General features: G+C 44.2%; 1 protein-coding gene across 2 annotated transcripts in view; it reads left to right on the top strand.

Moving 5' to 3' along the window:
- Nucleotides 1–25,828, top strand: part of ATP2A2 (ATPase sarcoplasmic/endoplasmic reticulum Ca2+ transporting 2) — a 158,446-nt gene that overhangs the window by 81,859 nt on the left and 50,759 nt on the right. For both annotated transcript variants that reach the window (XM_030220199.1, XM_030220198.1), the window contains exons 8-15: nucleotides 4,556–5,020; nucleotides 11,864–11,952; nucleotides 15,330–15,432; nucleotides 16,781–16,912; nucleotides 17,003–17,125; nucleotides 17,263–17,481; nucleotides 18,324–18,659; nucleotides 19,262–19,482. In XM_030220199.1, the coding sequence (XP_030076059.1) occupies nucleotides 4,556–5,020; nucleotides 11,864–11,952; nucleotides 15,330–15,432; nucleotides 16,781–16,912; nucleotides 17,003–17,125; nucleotides 17,263–17,481; nucleotides 18,324–18,659; nucleotides 19,262–19,482 (1,688 nt within the window). The remainder of the gene's footprint in view (nucleotides 1–4,555; nucleotides 5,021–11,863; nucleotides 11,953–15,329; nucleotides 15,433–16,780; nucleotides 16,913–17,002; nucleotides 17,126–17,262; nucleotides 17,482–18,323; nucleotides 18,660–19,261; nucleotides 19,483–25,828) is intronic.

The following is a 25,828-nucleotide window of genomic DNA, read 5'->3' as shown; positions in this document are numbered from 1 at the left end:
GGACGACTAAGCATTAAGCAGCACAATTGTAACAGGTAGGGGGGGGATGGGCCTGGGTCCACCTGCCTGAAGTCCACTGCACCCCCTAACAACTGCTCCAGGGACCTGCATACTGCTGCCAGGGAGGTGGGTATGACATTTGAGGGTGAAAATAAAAAGTTGTGAAACATCATTTTTTGTGGTGGGAGGGGGTTAGTGACCACTGGGGGAGTCAGGGGAGGTCATCCCCGATTCCCTCTGGTGGTAATCTGGTCATTTAGGGCACTTTTTGGGGCCTTATTCGTGAAAAAACAGGGTCCAGGAAAAGTGCCCTAAATTCTAGCTACAAACGCATACTTTTTTTCCATTATCAGCGAAAGGCGCCCATCTCTCCTCGGCCGATAACCACGCCCCAGTTCCACCTTCGCCACGCCTCCGACACGCCCCCGTCAATTTTGTACGCTTCCGCGATGGAGTGCAGTTGAAAACGTCCAAAATCGGCTTTCCGTTATACCGATTTATTCGTTTTTGTGAGCTAAACATCTATCTCCCGATTTGGGTCGAAATCTAGGTGTTTTTCTCTTTCAATTATAAGGTGGCTAGTGGTGCCAGGTCCTGCCCCTCCTCCTGCCATTTCCTTCCTCCCTCCTCACAGAACTTTGAGAAAACATAATGCTGGAAGAGAGCAGGTTTCTACTTATGTGGCATTCAAAGTTGTTAAAACACATGCAGACTGTGAAATATGGCAGGAAGCCCTTAGGAAATTGGAAGTCTGGGCGTCCAAATGGCAGATGAAATTTAATGTGGACAAATTCAAGGTGATGCACATTTGGAAAGAATAATCCAAATCATAGTTACCTGATGCTAGGGTCCACCTTGGGGTCAGCACTCAAGTAAAAGATCTGGGGGTCATAGGTAATACGCTGAAATCTTCTCATTGTGCAGTTGTGACCAAAACAACAAATAGGATGCTAGGAATTGTTAGGAAAGGGATGGTGAATAAGACCAAAAACACTATAATCTCTCTATATAAAAGGCAACCCCAATGTTCTGAAGCCTCCACGGAAGTTGAGGCGCCCGAGATATCCGGTGTGCCTTGGAGTGTCTGCACTGCCCTCGCGTCAAAACGTCATGACGTCGAGGGCGGAGCTATAACACTCGAGGGCCGAAACGCGAGGCGAACGCAAACCCCGAACAAGCAAGTAGCTCCAAGGGACGGAGGGAGGAGGCCCTTTGCTAGCGCCCGTTTGATTGCACTCAGAAACAGGCATTTTTTCCTAGTGCCTTTATATCACTCCGTGGTGCGTCTGCATCTTGATTATTGCTTTCAGTTCTGGTTGCCGTATCTGGGCGCAGCTGCATGTCTGGATGAGGAGCACTGTGCCATTCATGGAGGTAGAAGTGCACTGTCTCTGTGCACAGCAGCTTTGATGCTGTTCTATATCTGATTCTTGGACTGGTCTTATCCTTATCTGTAACTTTCCCACTTTGTTGGGAAATCTGTTCTAGCTGGGGAGTGCACCTCTGTTGTTCTGTAGTGTTCAGCTCAGCCCTTTCTGTACGGAATGTTGCTAGCTGGCATCATATTTCAGCTCATCCTATGTCTATAGGGTTCTGGCGCCAAGCCTTGGGTGCAGTCTCATCCTGAACCTCAGCCCTATTGTTCAACAGGATCCTCCCCGTCTTACATCAGAGTTCTCCTCTGTGCCTTCATGCTCGAACTGGCTCCATTTTTCGCTTGGTTCCATTGCTAATTTGAAATCCTGACTGTGTTCTGTGCAGATTCATTATTTGTGTTTGAGTCTAGGGGGTGTCTCAGTATGGCCCTGCCATTAATCATCCATTGTTTCCTCCATTCTTTGGAAGGAAAATCATCCTGGGAGTTTTCATCTGCTGCTTTATATCATAGTTGCTATGGGCCTTTCTGGTACCTTCAGGCCACCAATGGATGTCTGGGTGTGGTCTCCCGTCCTGCTTCTGGTGGTCCCAGTTTGGGGCAGTACAGCCTCATATGCAGCCATAACTCGCTGGAGTTGGGTGCCTATTGCTTGGGCGTATGTCCTCCGGGGACATCTCTACTTCATTCTCTTCTGTCCTTGTGACGCATGTTTTCCAGACCTTGTCCGGTTGATAGTTTCTGCTAGGTCTAAGGCATCCTTCAGGTCGTCTGTTCTGTCTGCTGTGTCTGGTTCCCACCCTATTTGTGGACTGCTTTGCTACATCCCACAAGTCTCTGGATTCTTCTGCTGATGACAAGGAAAGAAATTTCTTACCCGATGATGGTTTTCTTTCCTTTAGTTACAGCAGATGAATCCAGAGTCCCACCCTTTCACAAGGTTGACACTATCGGTTCAGTCTGTTTCTCTGCTTAGGTTTCTTGCTGTGGTTGCCTGTGCATAATTCTGCTAGCTGACAGGTTTGTCTCATGTCTTTGAGGAGGGAGAAATGTTTGTCTTACTCCTTATGCTTTGTTATGAGAAATACTGACTGTACAAGGAGCATACCGTCCTATGTGGCAGAGTTTCAGTTTGGTACTCTAGTAGATGGTCATAACGCACAAGTTTCTGGATTCATCTGCTGTGAGTAAAGGAAAGATAATTATCAGGTAAGACACAACTTTTCTTTATCGTATGCTGTGCCAACTAAATGCATGAAGGATGGTTTTATTCCTTTACTGTTGATATACTCCATCAAAAATAATTGTAGTGGTTTACAGTAAATCTGGAAGTTAGTACAGAAAGTGAGTAGAGATAAAAACGTACATTCCAGAATGGCAATTAGATTTTTTTTTTTAATAGAAAAATCCAATTGCAGCCAGAGGGAGATCTACCTATCCTCAAAGGCTAGAGAAATTCAAGTAAAAATTTCTTGACTTTAATATAGTCACTTTCAGTACAGAGCCCAAAAGGAATAGAATCCAAAGAACAAATGCAGTATAGAAGAGTGATGAAAGCCACATTTTCTCAGACCTAAGATGTGATGGGGGAAGGGATGAGGACAAGAGAATTCTGAAAAGAAATTAGAGGACAAGGAGAACCGTAAGGAATCAAGAGAATGTGGATAGTGTCAGTTGTACACATTTGAGAGAAGAGTGAGAGGTCAACGAGTATTACAGTAATCCAGATGGTTATGTAAAAAAGTATGAGTCAGGGTCTGAAGACCTTTCTTGATCGTTACGATTGTAACACACAGAATTAATTATTTAGTTAATGCTGAGAAGTGAGACTTAAGAGAATTTATCTAGGATAACCTCTAAAACTTTCACTGAGAACTTGATGGGGATAGAAACATTGACAATAGAGGAAGACCAGGATATCAGAAAACCAATAATTTGCCCTAATTTATGATACATTTTCTTGGTTTACCTGCCCCCTGGCTAGCTTTTGATATCTTTTCAAGGCCCTATCCAAAGTAGCTCACAGAATAGAAATGCAGGGAACAAAAGTACATTTTGCAGAGTAGTTTTTCATGGCATACATTTTAATAATTTCCACCAGTCTTTGAATTCATCAGAACCTAATCACTAATGCAGAACTTCTCAAAGTAGTCTGCAGGTCACACTCAGCCAGTTGAATTTTCAGGAAATCCACAGTGAATGTTTTTGCATGCATGTTTTATCTTATTCCTTCCTATTGTGGATATCTTGGAAATATGCCTGGCTGAGTGTTTCCTGGACAGAGTTAAGTCATTGCATGAATATTTACATTTTTAGTTCTAGAACTACCCCCTCTTTCCTGATTTGTACCTGTGCTGTCCCAGGGAGAGGCAGAGCATCCTGGGTTTGGCTACTCAAGGATTGTAGTGGAGGCAGCCTTCAAGTGTGACACTATGACCCACCTGCTCACAGGCACTGTAGCAGTTCCAGCCCCTTCTATATACGTTTCCTTAGGAAAGCATATGATTTGGTGAAGTGGTGGGGGAGGGAGGAGGGGAATATCATCTCCATACACAGTTTGTACCTCTTGCATTTTGGGAGCAGTGTTCTAGAGGATTGACTTCATATTTTTGTTTTCAATTTGGCCCTCAGAAAGGTGTTATAAAGTGGCCCCCTACATACTTGACTCAGCATGCTAATCAACTGCAGTGAGATGAAAGCTTTTTAAAATGCAGCTTATCTGTTAGGAATAGCAGTTTCTAAAAATAGCACCTGACACCACCATACATAATTTTGCTAGTGTACTAGATTTCTACCTCTAAAATTAACCAAGAATAAAACTTTTTTATAATGGAACATTGTGGGGAAAAGAGGTAGGTTTTTTTTATTTTTTTTTTATTTAAAAATGTTATTGTTATCTTACAGTTAGGACAACAGTTAATGCTTCAGTTGATACATCAAGAATACTTCCTAACATGTTGCCTACACCCTTCATTATATCCCCTTTTGCATCATCCCTTTACTGTCCCTTACACTCAGACCTATCCAAAGTCTATTCAGCATGGTAGTTTTTATTTTATCAACTCCATCTCCAACTCTTTCGGGTTCAAGGTGGTCATTCTTTTAATGTTAACAAAGTGTTTTGTGTAGATCTATCATATGGATCTTTAATGCAAATCTTTGCTTCCTGTTTGGTTTCAGGGTACAAACATTGCTGCTGGTAAAGCCATGGGAGTGGTGGTAGCAACTGGCGTGAACACAGAAATTGGCAAGATTCGTGATGAAATGGTTGCAACAGAACAAGATAAGACTCCACTCCAGCAAAAACTGGATGAATTTGGTGAACAGTTGTCAAAAGTCATTTCGCTCATTTGCATCGCTGTCTGGATAATCAACATTGGGCATTTCAATGACCCAGTTCATGGCGGCTCCTGGATTCGAGGTGCTATCTACTACTTTAAAATAGCAGTTGCCCTGGCTGTTGCTGCTATTCCTGAGGGTTTACCCGCCGTTATTACCACATGCTTGGCTTTAGGAACCCGTAGGATGGCAAAGAAGAATGCTATCGTCCGAAGCTTGCCATCTGTGGAAACCCTGGGATGTACCTCTGTTATCTGCTCTGACAAGACTGGTACCCTTACCACCAACCAGATGTCAGTCTGTAGGGTATGTAAGATTTTTCTGCTTCTGTGCACTTATACAGTACTGATTTATCAGACATACAAAAGGTCCCAAAATATTAGCTGTAGCCTTTTTCGCTGTGTGACTGTCCAATCTTCAGGCTATTCAGTTGTGAAGACTAAATGGATCCTTATCTGCTCCTGTATTCTACAATTTTAGCAAACAGGATGGCCAACATGGGGCCATAACTGGTTCCACTATGTTCTTTATTTTTTTTTTTCCCCATAGAACTAGAAGTATGAAAAGAATGTTAGGGAATGATTTCAGCTTGTACCACTTCTCAATCTGTCCTGCAACACTAGTGGCCGTATCTGTAATGGCTCTACCATGGGGTTCCTGCTAACATATTATTTAGGTTGTCTTATTCTCCTCCATTGCTTGGTCACTGGGACATTTGTCTCAGAAATTTGTCTACAGTGCTTTTGGATGAAAATTTTCAGTGTCTCCCTAGATTTCTTCTGAGCAATGCAGTACGTTATGCTGCAGCAGAATTCCAAAAACATAATTTCCAGTGCTGATTACCATGTTAGTCTATGTAGTGTGTAGTGCATGTTTCTAGCTGTTAAGGTGATCATTCAGCAATGTCAACGTTGTGGTTCTGTGCATTGCAAGTATCCCATGTCATGAATGCTCTGTCCTGAGATACTTTTTTTACTCTTAGTTTGTGGTGGGCAATTTGATTTGGTGTTGGACTTATTAAATATCCAAGTAATTTTTTTGTTTCATTGCACACCATTGGCTGCATGACTAAATAGTCTCAAATGTGCTCAAGATCAAACATTAAAAATGCACATTTTCATTTTCTTTGTGAAAGAATGAAAAAGCTTATGAGATTGTCACATCTGCCTTCTAACATCTGTGTTTTGTATCCTATCAACATCCAAATTTTCAGTAGGTGAGGGGTTCTTGACCCGGGGAGGAGGGGGTTGGTGTTTAGTTTTTTTTTAAAGATTGATTTATTTTTTTAATCCATGTATATTCATGGATGTAAGTCTGTCTTGCAAAGTAGGCTTGATTTAGTTCTGCCTAGACTAAATTTTATTTTTCAAACTTTTTGAAAAAAGTTGTATCTTTTTTTAAACAAAGGTATATTTGAATAATTCAGTAACTTAAATGCAGCCAAAAAAAAAGTTCCAACAGGGAGAGAAGAAAATAAATGAAAAAGGAAATGCCCTTCAAGCTTTTCTTCATTATACTTTTGGCCTATGCCATGTCAGTATTACTCCTGCTGAAATTCTGCGCAACTGCGGAGGGCAGAATTCCGCAGTGAGAATATGAGCTCCCCTTTCCCCAGGCAGCAATGCTGGTCACTGGGCCTCTCCCTCGCCACCCCACCCCAAGCCTTGGTGGTCTAGAAGCCTCATCAGGGGCAGAAAAGAACCCCACTGTTTCCTTGCTGCTGCTCTGGGCCAGTGCTGCTGCTTTTTTGAAATAGACACCGAGACTTCTATCATTAATCTTGTGAGACTGCCACAGGAAGTCTCATAGTAACGTAGTAAATGACGGCAGATAAAGACCTGAACAATCCATCCAGTCTGCCCAACAAGGTAAACTCATTTTACATGGTATGTGATACTTTATATGTATGCCCGAGTTTGATTTGTCCTTGCCATTTGCAGGCCACAGACCATAGAAGTCTGCCCAGCACTGTTCTTATACTAAAAGTTCTGAAGCTAGTGTCAAAGCCCCTGAAAATTCACATTCCAACCCATCCATATCTATTCAGTTACGATCAGGGCATAGACCATAGAAGTCTGCCCACCACTGGTTTTGCTTTCCAAATACCAGCATTGCCACCTAATCTCCGCTAAGATTCCATAGATTCATTGCTTCTAAACAGGATTCCTTTGTGTTTATCCCACGCATGTTTGAATTCCGTTACCGTTTTCATCTCCACCACCTCCCGTGGGAGGCCATTCCACATATCCACCACCCTCTCCGTGAAAAAATACTTCCTGACATTACTCCTGAGTCTGCCCCCTTCAACCTCAATTCATGTCCTCTAGTTTTACCACCTTCCCACCTCCAGAAAAGGTTTGTTTGAGGATTAATACCTTTCAAATATTTGAACGTCTTGTATCGTGTCACCCCTGTTTTTCCTTTCCTCCAAGGTATACATGTTCAGGTCTGCAAGTCTGTCCTCATACGATTTTTACATCTTTAGCAAGATACAGCCTCCAAAACTGAACATAATACTCCAAGTGGGGCCTCACCAACGACTTGTAGACTGGCATCAACACCTCCTTTCTTCTGCTGGTTATACCCCTCTATGCAGCCTAGCATCCTTCTGGCCACAGCTTTCACCTTGTCACATTGTTTCTTCACTTTCATATCCTCTGACACCAACACCCTAAGGTTTCTCTCCTGAGATGATCTTACTAATCTCTCCCCTCCTATTCGGTATCTCTCTTTTGGGTTTCTTCACCCCAAGTGCATCACTCTGCACTTCTGGACATGATATTTTTTCAGCTACTTGTTTAGAGAACCATATAGGCTTCCCGTTTCTCTTGTTTTTGTTCACTTTCCTCGCGTAAAGATTAGTTGCCATATTTATAGCAGCCTTTAGCTTTGACGACTGATTTTCCACTTCTACACCTTCTCACGCCAGCAGCTCCTTCTTCGGGTATTCCCCCATTTTATCAAAATCAGTACGCCTGAAATCCAGTACTTTGAGTTTTCTGCGTCCGCATTCCGCCTTTGCCCTTATATCAAATGATATCATGTGATGATCATAGGTGGGCACCCACCTGGATATTGAAAACGCTTCCTCCATTTGTGAGCACTAGATCCAGCTTCGACCCTTCCTTCCTTCCTTCCTTCCTTCCTTCCTTCCTTCCTTCCTTCCTTCCTTCCTTCGTGGGTTCCGTCACCATTTGTCTGAGCAAGGCACTTTGACAGGTGTCCATAATCTCCTTATTTCTTTCCGATTCTGCAAAAAAAATAACTACTGTGGTCTAAATAGTTCTTTCCCCAGAAAAGTGGGAATTCCCCCAACCCCTTTCCAGTAGCATTCGGGTTCTTTCACATTGACTTTTATCACACTCTAGATCTTGCCAAATAACTGACTATTAATGTATTTAGAGATGGAAACTTGACTGATCAGATTAAGCTCTAGAGTAAACAGAGGCCTTAGTATGGTTGAGAAGAACACCCACAGCTGACAATGGGGGAGCGGAGGGGAGGAATTTTAGTCCCCCCTTTTTTTTTTTTTAAACTCTGCGATAATTTTATCTTTTCTCTGTTTCCTCGTTGCATGTATATGCATGTTTTACAGTGTAAGGGAGACTTTTCAGATGGCTGCTGGAATTTGACATACTATACTGGTAAATTTTGAAAAACTTGCATTTTTTAGGTTTCAACAGTTTTTATTAATGAAGCACAAAAATGGTGTTTACATAATGTAAATGTCTCTACAATCAATCAACACACACCAAGTACGGAAATTGTACGATATTACTCATCTCCATTAATCTTTTAACTTTATCCCCCCCCCCCCTTTGTACTATTAACTAACATTTAATCAACAAGATCTATTAACAGCAATTCCCCAACAACCCTTTCCCCCCATCTTTCCTTTCTACCAATTGACACCATATGTTCAAATGCTTTGACCCCCAAAATATAACCACCTTCAGGTGTCAGCTTTACATTCACAAAGCCTTGAATTAAAATCAAACCATAATGTGTGAATTTACCCCCCTCCGCAAGAGAGCCAGGGGGGCCTGTGGTCTGATGGCCCTCCTACCCCTCCAACTTGCATTTTTTAAATGCGAGTGTTCATCTGAGGTTCTTAAATGTGTTTTCTGTCTGGATTAGTTCAATCTTTCACTATATGAATTCATGATAGAATTCTCCCAGAGTGCAGTAAGTTGTTTTTTTTTTTTTTTTTTTATTTATTTTTTTTTTTTAAGAGAATTTGTTCTAGAGAGAGAATTAGAGAGGCCCTTAACCCTTTAGTGTCCAATGTTCCCATCAATCCGTTCCCATATGGCTTATTACGGGAACATTGGACACTAAAGCGTTTTAAAACAAAGAGCTACAGAAATAACTTTGTGTTCTTAGTTTGTCTTGTTTGAAATTTGCAAACTATATTGTTAAAATGCTGCAGTTATCGTTCCGTTTTCAACCCAACGGATGCTGGAAACTGTTATACAAAAGGAGTTGAATATCTTTCTGGGACAGAATAACTCTCCAAAAATGTAACAAAATGGGTAAAACTTGTATGAGGGGAAAAAAAATCTGTAAAAAGACTTGCGTTTAAAAAAAAAAAATGCTAAATTGCTCTAGGAGCTCCAGAGATATAAGCTCCCCAAAAACGGAGCCAGTGTATTTCTGTGGAAGGAGGAGTTGCAGATTCTGAGGCACAGAAACGTAGAGTGAAATGTAGCAGAGAACAGAGCAAGGCAGCCCCTAAATTACCCCATCTCTAAGTTTTCACAAAGGTAAAATTATCGCAGAGTTAAAAAAAAAGGGGGGGGGCTAAATTTCCCTCCCCCATTGTCAGCTGTGGGCATTCTTTGAACCATACTAAGGCCTCTGTTTACTCTAGAGCTTAATCTGACCGGTCAAGTTTCCATCTCTAAATACATTAATAGTTATTTGGCAAGATCTAGAGTGTGATAAAAGTCAATGTGAAAGAACCTATTCATTAGCTACCACACCTCACAAATTGCTCCACCTCCAAAATCTACTCTCTGAAAGTGCTGCTTTATTCACCAGAACTGCACCCTGCAATTGCCCCACACACAAACACACTACCCTCTATAACTGCCACACTATTTCCATAATGTCCCACTGAAAACAACCCCCAAAAAACTAAAGGGTGACTGAAACCAGAGTTTTCGGTTTTGACCAAAACTCGCCGCTTGGTTTCGGCCAAATCCAAAACTATTGCTCCCCCCCTTCCCTTCCCAAACCACAAGCTCTTCCACTTGTAGTCTTAGAAACTCTCCTGGTCTAGTGACCTCTATGGAGCAGGACCGATCCCCACTGCTCCTGCCCATGCCAACTCCATGTTCAAAATGGCTGCTGTAACTTCCCACGGGGGCTTCGCCAAACTGCTGTGGGGGGGGGGGGGGGGATCACAGCAACCATTTTGAAATGGAAACAGGTATAGGCAGGAACAGTGTCAAACTGACTGCCATGACTTCCTGCAGCACTTTTGCAAGACTGCTGCAAGAAGTGGCAACATGCATTTTGACTGTGGAGCTGACGTGGGCAGGAACGAGTGAAGATCGCTCTTGCCCCAAAAAGGTCACTAAGGCTTCTAAGATAGCTCAGGGGGGAGCCTGTGGATGGTAGGAAGACAGAGCTTGTGATTGGAGGGGGGAGCAGACAGTAGTTGTGCATGCATAGTGGGAAGGGGGGGGGGGAGGGAGAGATTTTGGTTTCAGCCATTGGCATTTTTGGCTGAGACCTAAGCATGGCTGAACCCAGATTTCTGACCGGCTTTGCTGTCAAAACTGAAATTTGGTTTGCCTCTACCAAAAACTACCCCCTGCAACTATCCCACACCAAAAATATACCCTATATACCCTATCTGAAGATGAAACACCCTACAAACTGCTCCACCCCCACCCTTAAAACACATCCCCCACAACTGCCCCTACATAGTACAAACTACCGTATTCCTCCATAGATGCTCAGTACACAGGAAATATTATTTTCCTATCACTTTATTTCAATTTAATTCTAATCTTGTCTGGGCTTATCCTCTTCAGAATGAAACAAGGAGCACTGTGGGACGTAAGGCTAATGCTGGGCAAACTTCTACATTTGTGTCCCAAAAATAGCAAAAACAGATCAAGTATGCACATTTTAGATCACATTTGGGGAGTATGGGAGGGACAGATCTTGAAGTTGATAGTAAAATGTTACGAGTTAATGGTGTTCGATTATTGGTTTAATCAAGTACTGTCAATACATAAGTACATAAGCACCGCCATTACTGGGAAAAGACCAAGGGTCCATCAAGCCCAGCATCCTGTCTCCGACAGTGGCCAATCCAATTATACTGCAACCAAAATTATAAAACCATTCTTAGCAGCTCATTTATTTTAATTTATTTATTTAAGACATTTCTAAACCACACTATCCATTAGTCTTAGTGTACATCAGGAACATACACAATAAGACACAAAAAGGATAGCAAAATACACAAAAAATGCAACAAAGAATCGCCAAATGCACTCACCTTACCGTGACTTGAAACTTGTGACTGCAAGCCTAATACTCAAGCTAAACTGGAAGGGCCTGGGCATATTGAAGAACTGCAGTTTTTGTTCTCTTTAATGTAAACATGTTGATACAGAGAGGTGGTATAATTTTTAAGATGTTTTTTATATAGGCAGTGCATGACATCTTGAGCACCATAACAGTATTCTAAGTAAAGTTCATTTTTACACTGAACAATAAAATTACATTCTTGCACATTTATTACAACCCAGATTAGTGCATTCCATATACAAATTGATGTGAGAATAGAACATTTTACTTGTAAGTTTTGCCTTCATTTAAAAGTTGATCCTGGCAGTATAGTGCTCATGGAGAAAGGATAGACTGCGGCTCTGAGTAGCGACTCCTACTGACCAACTAGTAGAACAGACGTACCTCCAACCCTGGGACCTGCAGGGGCTTTTTGAATGCCCATAACCTACTGTTTGAAGACTCCAGCTAGGGTGGCAGAGACTATTATAGATACTACGAAGCCCACACTTTTTTTCTTTTTTTTTTGTGCTTGAAGTATTTGTATTGCCAAATCAAAAGCGGATTATTTCCAAGATGTCATTACAGTAATAAGATTGAAAAACTTAATTTTTCACTTTACAGATGTTCGTTGTGGACAGAGTGGAAGGTGATAACTGTGTGCTGAATGAATTTACGATAACTGGTTCTACATATGCTCCAATGGGAGAAGTGTAAGTTGCCTGTCTCTTACTGATGTCAAACAAATTCTGATTTGCTGGTTGAACATATCTGTGCAGGATAAGATTGCATGCCTAATTCCAAGAATAAACTGAATTGGAATAGAGCACTGTTTCAGCTAATGCTGGTTTCATGAGGTTTAGATCTCTGTATGCATATTTCTGTGAATACCCAAAAAATTAATATTAAGGTGGGCCACCCTAGAGTTGGGAATCACTAAAGTAAAATAACAAAAATGACCATACGAACAATCCAAAAAGGTGAGAGATCACCCAGACACTTTTCGCCTCATTTTTATAATCTTGTGCACATATTTTTACACATAAGTTAAAGAATCATGCCAGTTACATCTGGCACTACCTACCAATAATCATCTATAATTGGACTTAATTGGTGCTATGTAGCACTACTTTGTAGTTAAGCACCTAACTGCGCTTAGTCGTAGTTCAGTTACCTTAGCGCAGATTCTTTAGTACACAACTGCTAAAGGAGGGGGGGTGTATTGTGTTCAGTTTTGGAGGCCATATCTTGCGAAGGGTGTAAAAAAAAAAAAAAATAGAAGTGGTACAGAGAAAAGCTACGAGAATGGTATGGGATTTACGTTACAAGACGTATGAGGAGAGACTTGCGAACCTGAACATGTATACCCTGGAGGAAAGGAGAAACGGGTGATATGATACAGACGTTCAAATACTTGAAAGGTATAAATCTGCAAACGAACCTGGAGCTTTCTACTAAGCACAGCTTCTTTGTACTGGTGATGTTACCTAGAAAGATCAGTTTCTCTAACTCCCTCTGCTGGCAGGAAGGGATAACACCCACTTGTTAAGGATAGAATTAAAGAAAAGGATTTTAACAACTAAACTTCACCATGTGTTTGGAAGGGGGGAGGGGACAAACGGAGGGGCGACTCAGGGACACTGCTGCTGGCTGTCCAGCTTGGAAGAGTTCTAGCTGGCTGGCAGGGCTTGAAGATCCCCAGCACAAGGGTGTATTAGTTTTTCGTGGGCCTTAACCCAATGTGGATGGGCCCCTACCTACCTGGCTACGCTACTGCTGTAAGGTATATACTGCAAGAAACATTTTCAATCTCTAAATATGCTGAAGTGCCTTTTTAAGTATGTAGCTTTATTATGAAATTAACTGAGCCTGATATAATTCCTTGGAACCTAGTTAATCTCTGGTATCGGGAGTAATTTCACTATTCATCGCAAACTGCTGTCTGAGCCAAGTAAGCTAAAGCCATATCAATGAGTATAAGATTAGACGACTTCTTAACAGCTGCAGTTACATAGTAACATAGTAGATGACGGCAGAAAAAGACCTGCACGGTCCATCCAGTCTGCCCAACAAGATAAACTCATATGTGCTACTTTTTGTGTATACCTTACCTTGATTTGTACCTGTCCTAATACGGTGAGGGGCGACTACATTAGGACACTTCTATTCAGAAAAGCAGGTGTAGATGCATATCATGGGTACTGTAAAGGAATGCTAAGGATTTGAAATCTGTGCTTGATTGGGTAACAAGTAATTGGTTAGTGGAAGTACTTTCATAAGTGTTATGATTATGACCTTCAAGATGCAGTGCTTACCTTGTGTCCAAACAAATGGCTCTTAAATTAGCAGCGCTTTATGACAGAAATCTTGATCAAGTTATTTTAATAAGCTTTAAAAGCTTTGTTATAAGAAACTGACCTGTAACTTTGGGGGGGGAAAGTGGGTTCTTGCTGTGCCTCAATGTTTGCAACACTTTATAAGGACATTGCCTGTGTATGGAAAATGTTTTAGATAACAGCCTGTAATCACCATGAGAAACAGATTTTATTTTGGCAAAGAAATGCTGCTGTCTAGATTAGACTAGATTTGAAAGAAAATGCTATTTATAGTAATTTTATAAACATAACGAAGGGGTTTTAAAACTGCTTTGGTATCTTGTTTGGTGAGATTTAGTATTTTACCGTGTGTTTAAAATCTTAGGCCTGTTCACAGGCTTCCTTTGCCCCCTCCCCCTGCCACCTCCTGAGTATGGGCCCTTCATAATGAATGGCAGAGCTGTAGCTGCTGAAGATAATGGAATGTCCTGTTTATCCACTGAGCATCTATTCTTACGTTTTAAGAATCCTATCACACAAAATTCTTCTATTCTGTAGCTAGTTAGTTGATATTTTAAGCACAGAGGTGGTGTAATAGAAACTTAGTACCGTTCAGACTAACAAGTATAACTGTAATAACAGAAAGCTGTCTGGGGATAGTTACATCATTGAGTTATTGTGAGAATTAAGTGTGAGGAAAGGGATATGCTAGATGAGGAATTCCAAAATGTTGGATATAAAATATTTCATGAATTTAATAGCTGTAGCTGTTGCCATTCAGTTTTATGCAGAAGTAAGCAATTTCCAACAATTCCAGTGGATGATTCACCTAATCTGTTGGGGTGTTTCCTCATTGAGTTCAGCCATTGATTGTTTCATCTTTGATGAGATTAAAGTAATCTTAGAAGAGTAGTGTGATAGTTGAGAGATTATTTACCCTAGAAACTAGAAACTTCTGTGATCTAAATTCTGAATATCAATAAAATATAAATACCAGCAAGGTCATCTATTAACTGCACACACATGTATATTGTTAATTAATGGCCACCTAAATCAGATGAAATGTTGGAATGCCCTCCCGCGGGAGGAGGTGGAAACGAAAATGGTAACGGAATTCAAACATGCGTGGAATAAACATAAAGGAATCCTGCTCAGAAGGAATGGATCCTAAGGAGCTTAGACGAGATTGGGTGGCAAAGCCGGTGGCGGGAGACGGAGGTGGTGCTGGGCAGACTTATACGGTCTGTGCCAGAGCCGATGGGAGGCAGGACTGGTGGTTTGGAGGCGGGGATAGTGCTGGGCAGACTTATACGGTCTGTGCCAGAGCCAGTGGTGGGAGGCGGGGCTGGTGGTTGGGAGGCGAGGATAGTGCTGGGCAGACTTATATGGTCTGTGTCCTGAAGAGGACAGATACAAATCAAGGTAGGGTATACACAAAAAGTAGCACATGTGAGTTTATCTTGTTGGGCAGACTGGATGGACCGCACAGGTCTTTTTCTGCCGTCATCTACTATGTTACTATGACACCTTTTTAAAGGGCCAGTCGAATATTGTATATAAACTGTCAACTTGCAAGCCTCCTCCACAGATGGCATTTGAAGACACCTGTGTGATCTGAAAAACACAGGTGTGGTAGTGTCACTTTCACTATTTTTTTGAGAGATTGCAGCTTAGAGACTCAAAGTTTCTCCAAAACTATTATAGATTGCAAGATCGTTAGACTTCATGGACCTGCCTACAAGTTTAGAAATTAATATTACCTCTTTCTTTTGAAGGCATAAAGATGACAAACTGGTTAAGTGCCATCAATATGATGGCCTTATAGAACTGGCCACAATTTGTGCACTGTGCAATGACTCCTCTTTGGATTACAATGAGGTAAGTAGCAAAACGCAGTTTTGACTAGTTCTAATTGTTTTAATTGCCAAAATGTCTGCTTCATAAAAGTGAATCTCTAATCATTGTAATTTGAATGGAAACAAAGGAACCTCAAAAACTTGCATGCAGCAGCCTTTGGGGTGAAGGGGCAAAAAGCCCATTTCCAGTATCTAGACTGCTGTATGCTTGCTTTGAAATCAGAGGAGCAACAGTATTACCCAGTTATAACAGGTCAGACAACCTCAGTGCTAAGAGGGAGTTAAATGTAGACCCACACTTTTATTTCAGTTATCATGTTATAAAATCTCAAAAAAGATATAGTAGAATTGGAAAAGGTACAGCGAAGGGCGACGAAAATGATAGTGGGGATGGGACGACTTTCCTATGAAGAGAGGCTGAGAAGGCTAGGGCTTTTCAGCTTGGAGAAGAGACGGCTGAGGGGAGATATGATAGAAGTGTATAAAATAATGAGTGGAATGGATCGGGTGGATGTGAAGCGACTGTTCACGCTATCCAAAAATACTAGGACTAGAGGGCATGAGTTGAAGCTACAGTGTGGTAAATTTAAAACGAATCGGAGAAAATTTTTCTTCACCCAACGTGTAATTAGACTCTGGAATTCGTTGCCGGAGAACGTGGTACGGGCGGTTAGCTTGACGGAGTTTAAAAAGGGGTTAGATAGATTCCTAAAGGACAAGTCCATAGACCGCTATTAAATGGACTTGGAAAAATTCCGCATTTTTAGGTATAACTTGTCTGGAATGTTTTTACGTTTGGGGAGCGTGCCAGGTGCCCTTGACCTGGATTGGCCACTGTCGGTGACAGGATGCTGGGCTAGATGGACCTTTGGTCTTTCCCAGTATGGCACTACTTATGTACTTATGTAAAATAACTAAAAATTAAGGGCTTGTTTCAAAATAAGTATTACATGTGCATGTTTTATATAATCAGCTCTTAACTTGCCAATTTAGAGTTTGGATTCAACAGGGCCAACTCGATTTGATTCCGAAGTACTTTTAATGAATATGTAGTGCTCTTTTAGTGCCTTATACTTCTACACCATATGGTTTACCACCATATTTCTGAGACTTGAATTTCCCTTTCCTCCCTTCTCTGTGTTCCTTGGTACTGGTCAAATACAAGATGGCCCTTTCGCACACTGTGCTGAATGTTTTCCTGTACTACTGGGAGCAGACTCCTGAGTTCTCATCTAGTGAAAGCAATTTTTTTCTTACCTTCTAAACGTGCACTAACATAAATGGTGCTTTAATATTGCTGGTCATTTTAAAATGTTTCTTGAACTGAGGGATTTTTTTTCTTTTTTTTTTTCATCTCATCCTGATTAAAGGCTAAAGGAGTGTATGAGAAAGTTGGAGAAGCTACAGAGACGGCCCTCACCTGTCTGGTTGAGAAGATGAATGTATTTGATACTGACCTTAAAGGACTTTCCAGAATCGAACGTGCAAATGCCTGCAACTCGGTTGGTATCTACTTAATTCTAAGTTGCAGTGTGTTTTATTGATATGGCAGTATTAGACCAGTATGTAATATCTCTGATTTTCATTCACAGGTCATAAGACAACTAATGAAAAAGGAATTTACATTAGAATTTTCAAGAGACAGGAAGTCTATGTCTGTGTATTGCTCACCAAATAAACCAAGTCGTACTTCCATGAACAAAATGTTTGTTAAGGCAAGTATGGCTGTTGTAATATTTCTTAATAGCTCTAAGCTTTGTATAACCAATCTCCCCACCCCCTTTCTTTATAAAGTCAGAGTGATTAGTCACACAATGAGAAGATTCAAACTGAATTGCTGTGTTGATCGCAGGGTGCTCCGGAAGGTGTGATTGATAGATGTACGCACATCCGTGTTGGCAGCAGCAAATTACCTTTGACACCGGGCATTAAGCAGAAAATACTGACTGTTATCAGAGAGTGGGGCACTGGCAGAGATACTTTACGTTGTTTGGCTCTGGCCACTCATGATAATCCACCAAGAAAAGAAGAAATGAATCTTGAGGACTCTGCAAATTTTGTCACTTATGAGGTTAGTTTATTAAAAGACATTTTTGCAATCAGATGACTTTCATTTGGAAAGTTTAGCAGATTTACTGGTAATGGCCTATAACTGGATAAAATCTTCAGTATCGCTTATAGCGGGGATCCTCAAATCTAGTCCTCTAGGTCTACAACCCAGCCTGGTTTTCAGGATTTCTGCAATGAATATGTATAAGATATATTTGCATTTGCTTTTTTCCGTTGCATAGATCTCGTATGTAGTCATTGTGAACTTCAGGGGACTAGTTTACAATGTAGCATTGTGACGTGCTCTTCACTTCATATTGTACCTCCTCAAGGTGGAGGACTTGTGTTAACTATATTTACCTCCCAGTGGTAGCAGTGGCAAGATGAGCTGGGAAGTCAAATGTGGGGATCTTTTTTTTTTTTTTTTTTAAACCAGGGACCAACCTCAGACAGTAGTCAGATTACCCCATTACCCTTGAAATTGAGGCCACCTACTTTGTGGATGAAAAACAGCCAAATCACTTGTGCAGTCTTGCATTTTTGTGTTTTGTCTAGCTTGTCTGTCGAGTTCAAGCTGCTATACTGAAATGCCATGTTATTCTTATTGCTAGACTGTTGTAATTTTCTCTTTCGGTGAATGTCAGACCTGTATAAATTGTATATTCTTTTTGAGTATAGGGTCTGCAGCAATGATTTCTTTCTCAACTTGTCAAAACCAAATGTCTTTAACATTTTTCCATTAATATTGAAAGAACTTAGAATGAGCTAATTACATAAAGTGAATTTTTTGGAAACTATACAGTAAGATTTGGAAATTATTGGTATGTTGGGCTCAACTAGAAATTTTTTTTTTCTTTTATTCAGACCAATTTGACCTTTGTAGGTTGTGTTGGTATGTTAGACCCACCAAGAATTGAAGTAGCTTCATCAGTAAAGTTGTGTAGGCTGGCTGGCATCCGTGTGATCATGATTACTGGTGACAACAAGGGAACAGCCGTGGCCATTTGCCGCCGGATTGGCATTTTCCGGGAAGATGAGGATGTCTCTGAGAAGGCCTTCACAGGTCGTGAATTTGATGAACTCTCTCCAGCTGCTCAAAGAGATGCATGCATGAATGCTCGCTGCTTTGCCCGTGTGGAGCCATCACACAAGTCTAAGATTGTGGAGTTTCTGCAATCTTTTGATGAGATCACAGCAATGGTACGTAACCTGCAGAGGAGTCTCTAAGACCTGCAAATTCATTGTGGTAATTAGTATGTTTTCTAGATGAGTGAAAAATAAGACTAAGCAAATAGATAAAAAGGTAAGACTTCAGTGCTGTTGACCAGTATATTTAAAACAGATGGACATAATGTGCACGTGTGTTTATGTTTGAACTGTATATCTGAATGTATTTCTTTGTAGTAGTCTCAGGCACTTTAGGCCTTTGTGCCCTGTCAAAAGAACTGTGCTTAAGCTACATGAAACATGAACATTTTACCTGGGGTGAAAATTCAGCTTCTCTCGGTATTGAGGGTATATGATCACTTGCACTGTTGCATTCCCAGTGGGCAGACTCTTGCTGGCAGTATGACCCACTGCTTTACGAAGCTGCCTAGCTTTGCAGCTTAATAAGTAGGGGTTGTTTTGAGGAAATGTTTCCGTCAAAACAACCCCTTTTGTTTTGTTTTTTTTTGTACTGAAGCAAGAGTATAAGCTTTGAACAGGCCCCCAGTTATTCTAGCCATACCCCATATCACTTAGACTTAAGAGAAAAAATGGAAAATAGCAACAATGGTTTAAGCTTTGAATTTGTGTTGTAGACTGGTGATGGTGTGAATGATGCCCCTGCATTGAAGAAGTCCGAGATTGGTATTGCTATGGGGTCGGGCACAGCTGTGGCTAAAACAGCCTCTGAAATGGTACTGGCCGATGACAACTTCTCAACCATCGTAGCTGCTGTTGAAGAAGGGCGTGCAATCTACAACAACATGAAACAGTTCATTCGTTACCTCATATCTTCCAATGTAGGAGAGGTAGTATGGTATGTTCAGTGAAAATTTGTTCAGTGTTTGCATTTTATCTGGTATTAAAGTGGAATTTCAGGTTCTGCACCTTGGCAGTTAGGGATGTTTCCAACATTGTTAAAATATTAAATAAAGCAGTTTTGTAGGGGGAATCGTATTTTCTAATCAGACTGTAGAAGTTTAAGGAAGGAGAGAAGTCCATTCTTTGAGTGAAACATTTTTGTATAAATGTTTAGTTTTTTGGGTTTTTTTTTTAATCTCTTGTAATAAACAAGAAATGGTGGGGTATGGGGTTTTTTCTTTTTTCATCATTTTGTCTGATTTTCCTGTATGCTTTTCACCTATAAGTAATTTCCATTTATACCTTAAAACCTGCTTATGCATGCTTAGCTGGTAAAATGGTGTCTGCATCAATTCAGATGTGGCCTTAGCCAGTGTTTGTTACATGACAGATGAGGGGTGTATAATAGGCCCATGCATTTAATTGCTAGGAGCGAGTAGATGTTTTATTTTCATTTTTTTGTTTACTGTCTCTTTGAAATAAATTCACCAAGGTGGTGTATAGCAAGAATATGTCAATACAGTATGCAGTAAAACATTGTGATATACAGTGTAAGGTGTAATTGAAGGTGGGACATGTGGAGAAGTGTGACAGAAGTTAGAAAATAAGGGGATTAATTTAAAGAAAGTTGCACATGAAGTCAAAGGTGCATGAATATAATCTCAGGGGTAAGAGTGGATAAGCAAGTCTGGCAGCTGTATGTGCAGAGAGGAATTCATCCTTGTATGTGCGAGACTAGCAAGTTAATTGCTCCTTCCATATCATCATGCTGATCAATCCATAGACTGGTGGGTTGTGTCCATCTACCAGCAGGTGGAGATAGAGAGCAATCCTTTTGCCTCCCTATATGTGGTCATGTGCTGCCGGAAACTCCTCAGGTAATTTTTTCCTTTTTATAGCTGGCAGGGGGTTCCCCGATTGATCTCCACGTGGCCTATGGCGTCGGAGGGCGAGGGCGCGAAGAATCGCTCCCCGGACCGCGTGTGCGCTTCTAACGGGGATGCGGGGGTTTTAAAATCTGATTCGCCCTTGTTGGGTGTCAGTTTGGAGGCCGGTCAGTGTCCCGGGTCTTCCTCCGGTGCGGCGGTTTTTCCCGCCATAAACGCCCATCCCCCGCTGCTCGCCTCCGCCATCTTGGCCGGCCACTCTGCTCAGACGGCTTCTTCTTGGGCCGCCCTTGAGCTGGGAGACGTTCATGCCATGGCCGCCCTTGATTTGGGCGACGGCAAAAAAGCGGCTAAAGTTAAGCGCCGTTCTTCCCGCGCGGCTCCTTCGCGGAGTGTCGCGCTGGACGCCATCTTGGATGCGCAGCATGGTTCTCCCCCGCTCTTGTGAGTGCCGGTTGAGGGTGCGTCTAGGGCTGTGGCCCAAGCTGCTGAAGTGCACAGTCTGGGGGGTTTCTCCCCCGAGTTTATTTTGCTGCTGCATCAGGCCTTTCTTATGCAAAACGCTGCTCCTTCTCCCTTGTCCGATAAAGGGGTTGAGGCCCCCGGAAGTAAACGCCCTCGGGTGGATGCCCAGGCCTTAGAGGACGCTGTTTCCTCTGATGTAGATGAGGGCAGCGTATCTGAGTTCTCCCAACGGTCCTTTGGGGATTCCTTGGAGGAGACGGATTCCCGCTCGGATGGAGCGGATGACCCCTCTGCAGCACGGATCTTTCGCTCAGAGGATTTGCCCAACCTGTTAATGCAGGCCATGAGCATTTTGAAGATTTCCTCTCCGGAGGACGTCTCTCCCTCAGCCCCTGTTGGCTCCGCCATTATGCTGGGGACGAAGCGCCCGCCTAGAACCTTCCACGTGCATGATGCCATGCACACCTTAATTTCGGCTCAATGGGATGTCCCGGAAGCGAGCCTCAAAGTGGCTAGGGCTATGTCCCACCTCTATCCTTTGCCTGAAAGTGAGCGTGAGGCCTTTGTTTGGCCTACCGTGGATTCTTTAATCACTGCGGTGACTAAGAAAACGGCGTTGCCGGTGGAAGGTGGCACGGCACTAAAGGACGCCCAAGACAGAAGATTGGAAGCGGCTTTAAGGTCGTCCTTCGAGGCGGCTGCCTTAAGTTTGCAGGCCTCAGTTTGCGGCTCCTATGTGGCCAGGGCGTGCCTGACGTTGGTGCAGTGGGCTTCCCCCTCGGATCCTTCCTTGAGGGCTGACTGGCCGGCCCTGGAATCGGGCTTGGCTTATTTGGCAGACTTACTGTATGATGTCTTGAGAGCCTCGGCTAAAGGCATGGCTCAGACAGTCTCTGCGCGGCGCTGGCTTTGGCTGAAACATTGGTCTGCGGACCACACCTCTAAGTCCCGCCTGGCTAAGTTGCCTTTTAAAGGCAAGCTGCTCTTTGGGGTCGAGCTGGACAAAATCGTGACCGATCTCGGCACGTCTAAGGGCAAGAGGTTACCAGAGGTCAGGGCTCGGGCCAGTGCTCGCCCCGGGATCTCCAGAGGACGGTTTCAAGAAGCCCGTCGGTACCGCCCGGGCAAGTCTGGCTCCTCTGCCCCCTCTTCCTTCAAAAGGAACTTCTCCCCCAAGCAGCATTCCTTTCGCAGAGACCGCCGTCCCGGAGGTACGCCCTCCGGTCCTCCCCCAGGGTCTCGTACCCAATGACGGGGTCTTGGTCCATGGCCCAGTGCAGATTGGAGGACGGCTGTCCTCGTTTCTGGGCGAGTGGACCAAAGTAACTTCAGACGCTTGGGTGCTGGAAGTCATCAGAGACGGCTACAAGCTAGAGTTCTGCCGACCCTTAAGAGACGGGTTTGTACTCTCTCCCTGCAAGTCTCCGGTCAAAGCTGTGGCAGTGCAGCAGACCTTGGACAACCTGATCCGCCTGGGTGCGGTCGTTCCGGTGCCAGAAAATCAGATTGGCAAGGGACGTTACTCCATTTACTTTGTAGTACCAAAGAAAGGAGGTTCTGTCTGGCCTATCCTCGACCTCAAAGGGGTCAATCGGGCCTTGAAAGTGCGGCACTTTCGCATGGAGACTCTCCGCTCTGTTATAGCGGCAGTGAAGGCAGGAGAGTTCTTGGCTTCCTTGGACATCAAGGAAGCGTACCTGCATATTCCCATCTGGCCTCCTCATCAACGCTTTCTGCGTGTTGCAGTCCTGGGACGACACTTCCAGTTCAGAGCCCTCCCTTTCGGGTTGGCTACTGCTCCGCGGACCTTTTCCAAAGTAATGGTGGTCATCGCGGCCTTCCTGCGAAAGGAAGGAGTACAAGTCCATCCTTATCTGGACGACTGGTTGATCCGAGCCCCCTCTTATGCAGAGTGCGGCAAAGCTGTGGACCGGGTAGTTGCTCTTTGAGCTCCCTGGGATGGATCATCAACTGGGAGAAGAGCCAGCTGCGCCCGACTCAGTGCCTGGAGTATCTGGGAGTTCGATTCGACACCCAAGTGGGCAGAGTGTTCCTGCCAGACAATCGGATTGTCAAACTTCAGGCTCAGGTGGACCAGTTCCTAGTAGCCTCTCCTCTTCGGGCTTGGGACTATGTGCAGCTGTTGGGCTCTATGACGGCCATGATGGAAGTAGTGCCCTGGGCCAGGGCTCATATGAGACCACTACAACACTCTCTGCTGCAGCGCTGGACTCCGATGTCGGAGGATTATGCTGTGCGCCTTCCCTTGGACTCAGCAGTGCGCAAGGCGCTGAGCTGGTGGATGCAGACAGACAAGTTGTCTGCGGGAATGCCTCTGGTGACCCCGGAGTGGATTGTCGTCACGACGGACGCCTCTTTGTCGGGCTGGGGAGCCCACTGCTTGGGAAGGACAGCGCAGGGGCTCTGGTCTCCTGCAGAGGCAAAGTGGTCTATCAACCTCCTGGAACTCAGAGCCATTCGGTTGGCGCTTTTGGAGTTCATCCCGGTACTGGCGTTGAAGCCAGTACGGGTCCTGTCGGACAATGCCACGGCTGTGGCCTATGTCAACCGCCAGGGAGGTACCAAGAGCGCCCCTCTAGCCAAGGAGGCCATGAATCTATGCCAGTGGGCGGAAGCGAACCTGGAACAGCTGTCAGCGGCCCACATTGCCGGAGTCATGAATGTCAAGGCGGACTTTCTCAGTCGCCATACCTTGGAGCCCGGAGAGTGGCAGCTATCTGCTCAGGCGTTCTTGGACATCACGAAGCGCTGGGGCCAGCCGAGCCTAGATCTGATGGCGTCATCGGCCAAGTGCCGCGCTTTTTCAGCAGAGGACGGGACCCTCGATCCCTGGGAGTAGATGCTCTTCTCCAACAGTGGCCGACACAAGAGCTTCTCTATGTGTTCCCGCCCTGGCCCATGCTGGGCAGGGTGCTAGACCGGGTGGCAAAGCATCCGGGCCGGATAATCCTGGTGGGTCCGGATTGGCCCAGACGTCCCTGGTATGCGGACTTGATCAGGCTCTCAGTCGACGATCCTCTGCAGCTGCCAGTGGAGCAGGGCCTGTTACATCAGGGTCCCGTGGTGATGGAGGATCCCTCCCCCTTTGGTCTTACGGCCTGGCTATTGAGCGGCAGCGTCTGAGAAAGAAGGGCTTCTCAGACAAGGTCATCGCCACTATGCTGAGAGCGAGGAAGCGCTCTACTTCTACTGCTTACGCCAGGGTTTGGCGTATCTTTGCAGCGTGGTGTGAAGCAGGCTCACTTTCTCCCTTCACTGCTCCTATTTCTTCAGTGTTGGCGTTCCTGCAAGAAGGTCTGGAGAAAGGCCTGTCGCTCAGTTCCCTTAAAGTCCAGGTAGCGGCTCTGGCTTGCTTCAGGGGCCGCCTGAAGGGTGTTTCCCTGGCTTCGCAGCCAGATGTGGTGCGCTTTCTCAAGGGAGTTAATCACCTGCGCCTTCCTCTGCACTCAGTGGTGCCTGCGTGGAATCTCAACCTGGTGCTAAGAGCATTGCAGAAGCCGCCTTTTGAACCCTTGTCGAGGGCATCTCTGAAAGACCTGACGTTGAAAGCAGTCTTTTTGGTGGCTATCACTTCAGCCAGAAGAGTTTCCGAGCTCCAGGCACTCTCATGTCGAGAGCCTTTTCTGCAGTTCACTGAGGCAGGAGTGACTATTCGCACAGTGCCTTCCTTCCTGCCCAAGATTGTTTCTCGCTTCCATGTGAATCAGCAGCTCTGTCTCCCTTCCTTTCGTAGGGAGGACTACCCAGAGGAATACTCTGCTCTCAAATATCTGGATGTGAGACGTGTCATCATCAGATACTTGGAAGTGACCAATGATTTCCGGAAATCGGATCATCTGTTTGTCCTGTTTGCAGGTCCGCGTAAGGGTCTGCAGGCTGCTAAGCCTACAGTGGCAAGATGGGTCAAGGAAGCCATTGCAGCGGCTTATGTGACCGCGGGGAAGGTGCCGCCTATCCAGCTGAAGGCTCACTCCACTAGAGCTCAGGCGGCCTTTATGGCAGAGGCCGGGTCCGTCTCCTTGGAAGAGATTTGCAAGGCGGCAACTTGGGCTTCGGCCCATACCTTCTCCAGGCATTACCGCTTGACTGTGGCTGCTCGGGCGGAGGCCCGGTTTGGAGCTTCAGTGTTGCGGTCAGGGATTTCATTGTCCCGCCCTGGGTGAGTACTGCTTCGGTACATCCCACCAGTCTATGGATTGATCAGCATGATGATATGGAAGGTAAAATTATGTATCATACCTGATAATTTTCTTTCCATTAATCATAGCTGATCAATCCATAGTCCCTCCCAGATATCTGTATTGGTTATATTCTGGTTGCATTTCAGGTTAAAGTTTAGTCTTCAGTTCCTGTTCAGGAGGACTTCGTGTTCAAGTTTTTCAATGGATTCTTCAAGAGTTGAGACGAATTTGTGTTACAGTGAGCTGCTGCATTCCTCTCCCCTCCGTTTTACGGGGCTGGATTGAGACTTAAATTCTGCCGGCGCTCCCTCCCGCTTCGTGCGGCAGTAGGGCAGCTTTGTACCCCTCCCGCTTCGGCGGTGTTAGGGTCAGTCAGCTCCTCCCGCAGTTGCGGTTGCAGGATAAGCCAGATCCCCCCGCATCGGCGGGTGTGGTGTCCCTCCCCCGCTCCGCGGGGATGAGCTGGACGGATTCCCCTCCCCCACTTGTGTGGGGATGAGCTGGGTTAATTCCCCTCCCCCGTTTCGGCGGTGGTGAGCTGGGCAGAGTGTCCCTTTGTGGGTGTAATTCTCTAAGTGCTGAGTCCTGCGGATGGAGCTTGGATATCGACATACTGAGGAGTTTCCGGCAGCACATGACCACATATAGGGAGGCAAAAGGATTGCTCTCTATCTCCACCTGCTGGTAGATGGACACAACCCACCAGTCTATGGATTGATCAGCTATGATTAATGGAAAGAAAATTATC

This window comes from Microcaecilia unicolor, chromosome 11 (assembly GCF_901765095.1).
Source record: "Microcaecilia unicolor chromosome 11, aMicUni1.1, whole genome shotgun sequence".
NCBI lineage: Eukaryota > Metazoa > Chordata > Amphibia > Gymnophiona > Siphonopidae > Microcaecilia > Microcaecilia unicolor.
Note: the sequence above shows the minus strand (reverse complement) of the source record. Positions and strands in the feature narration are given on the sequence as shown.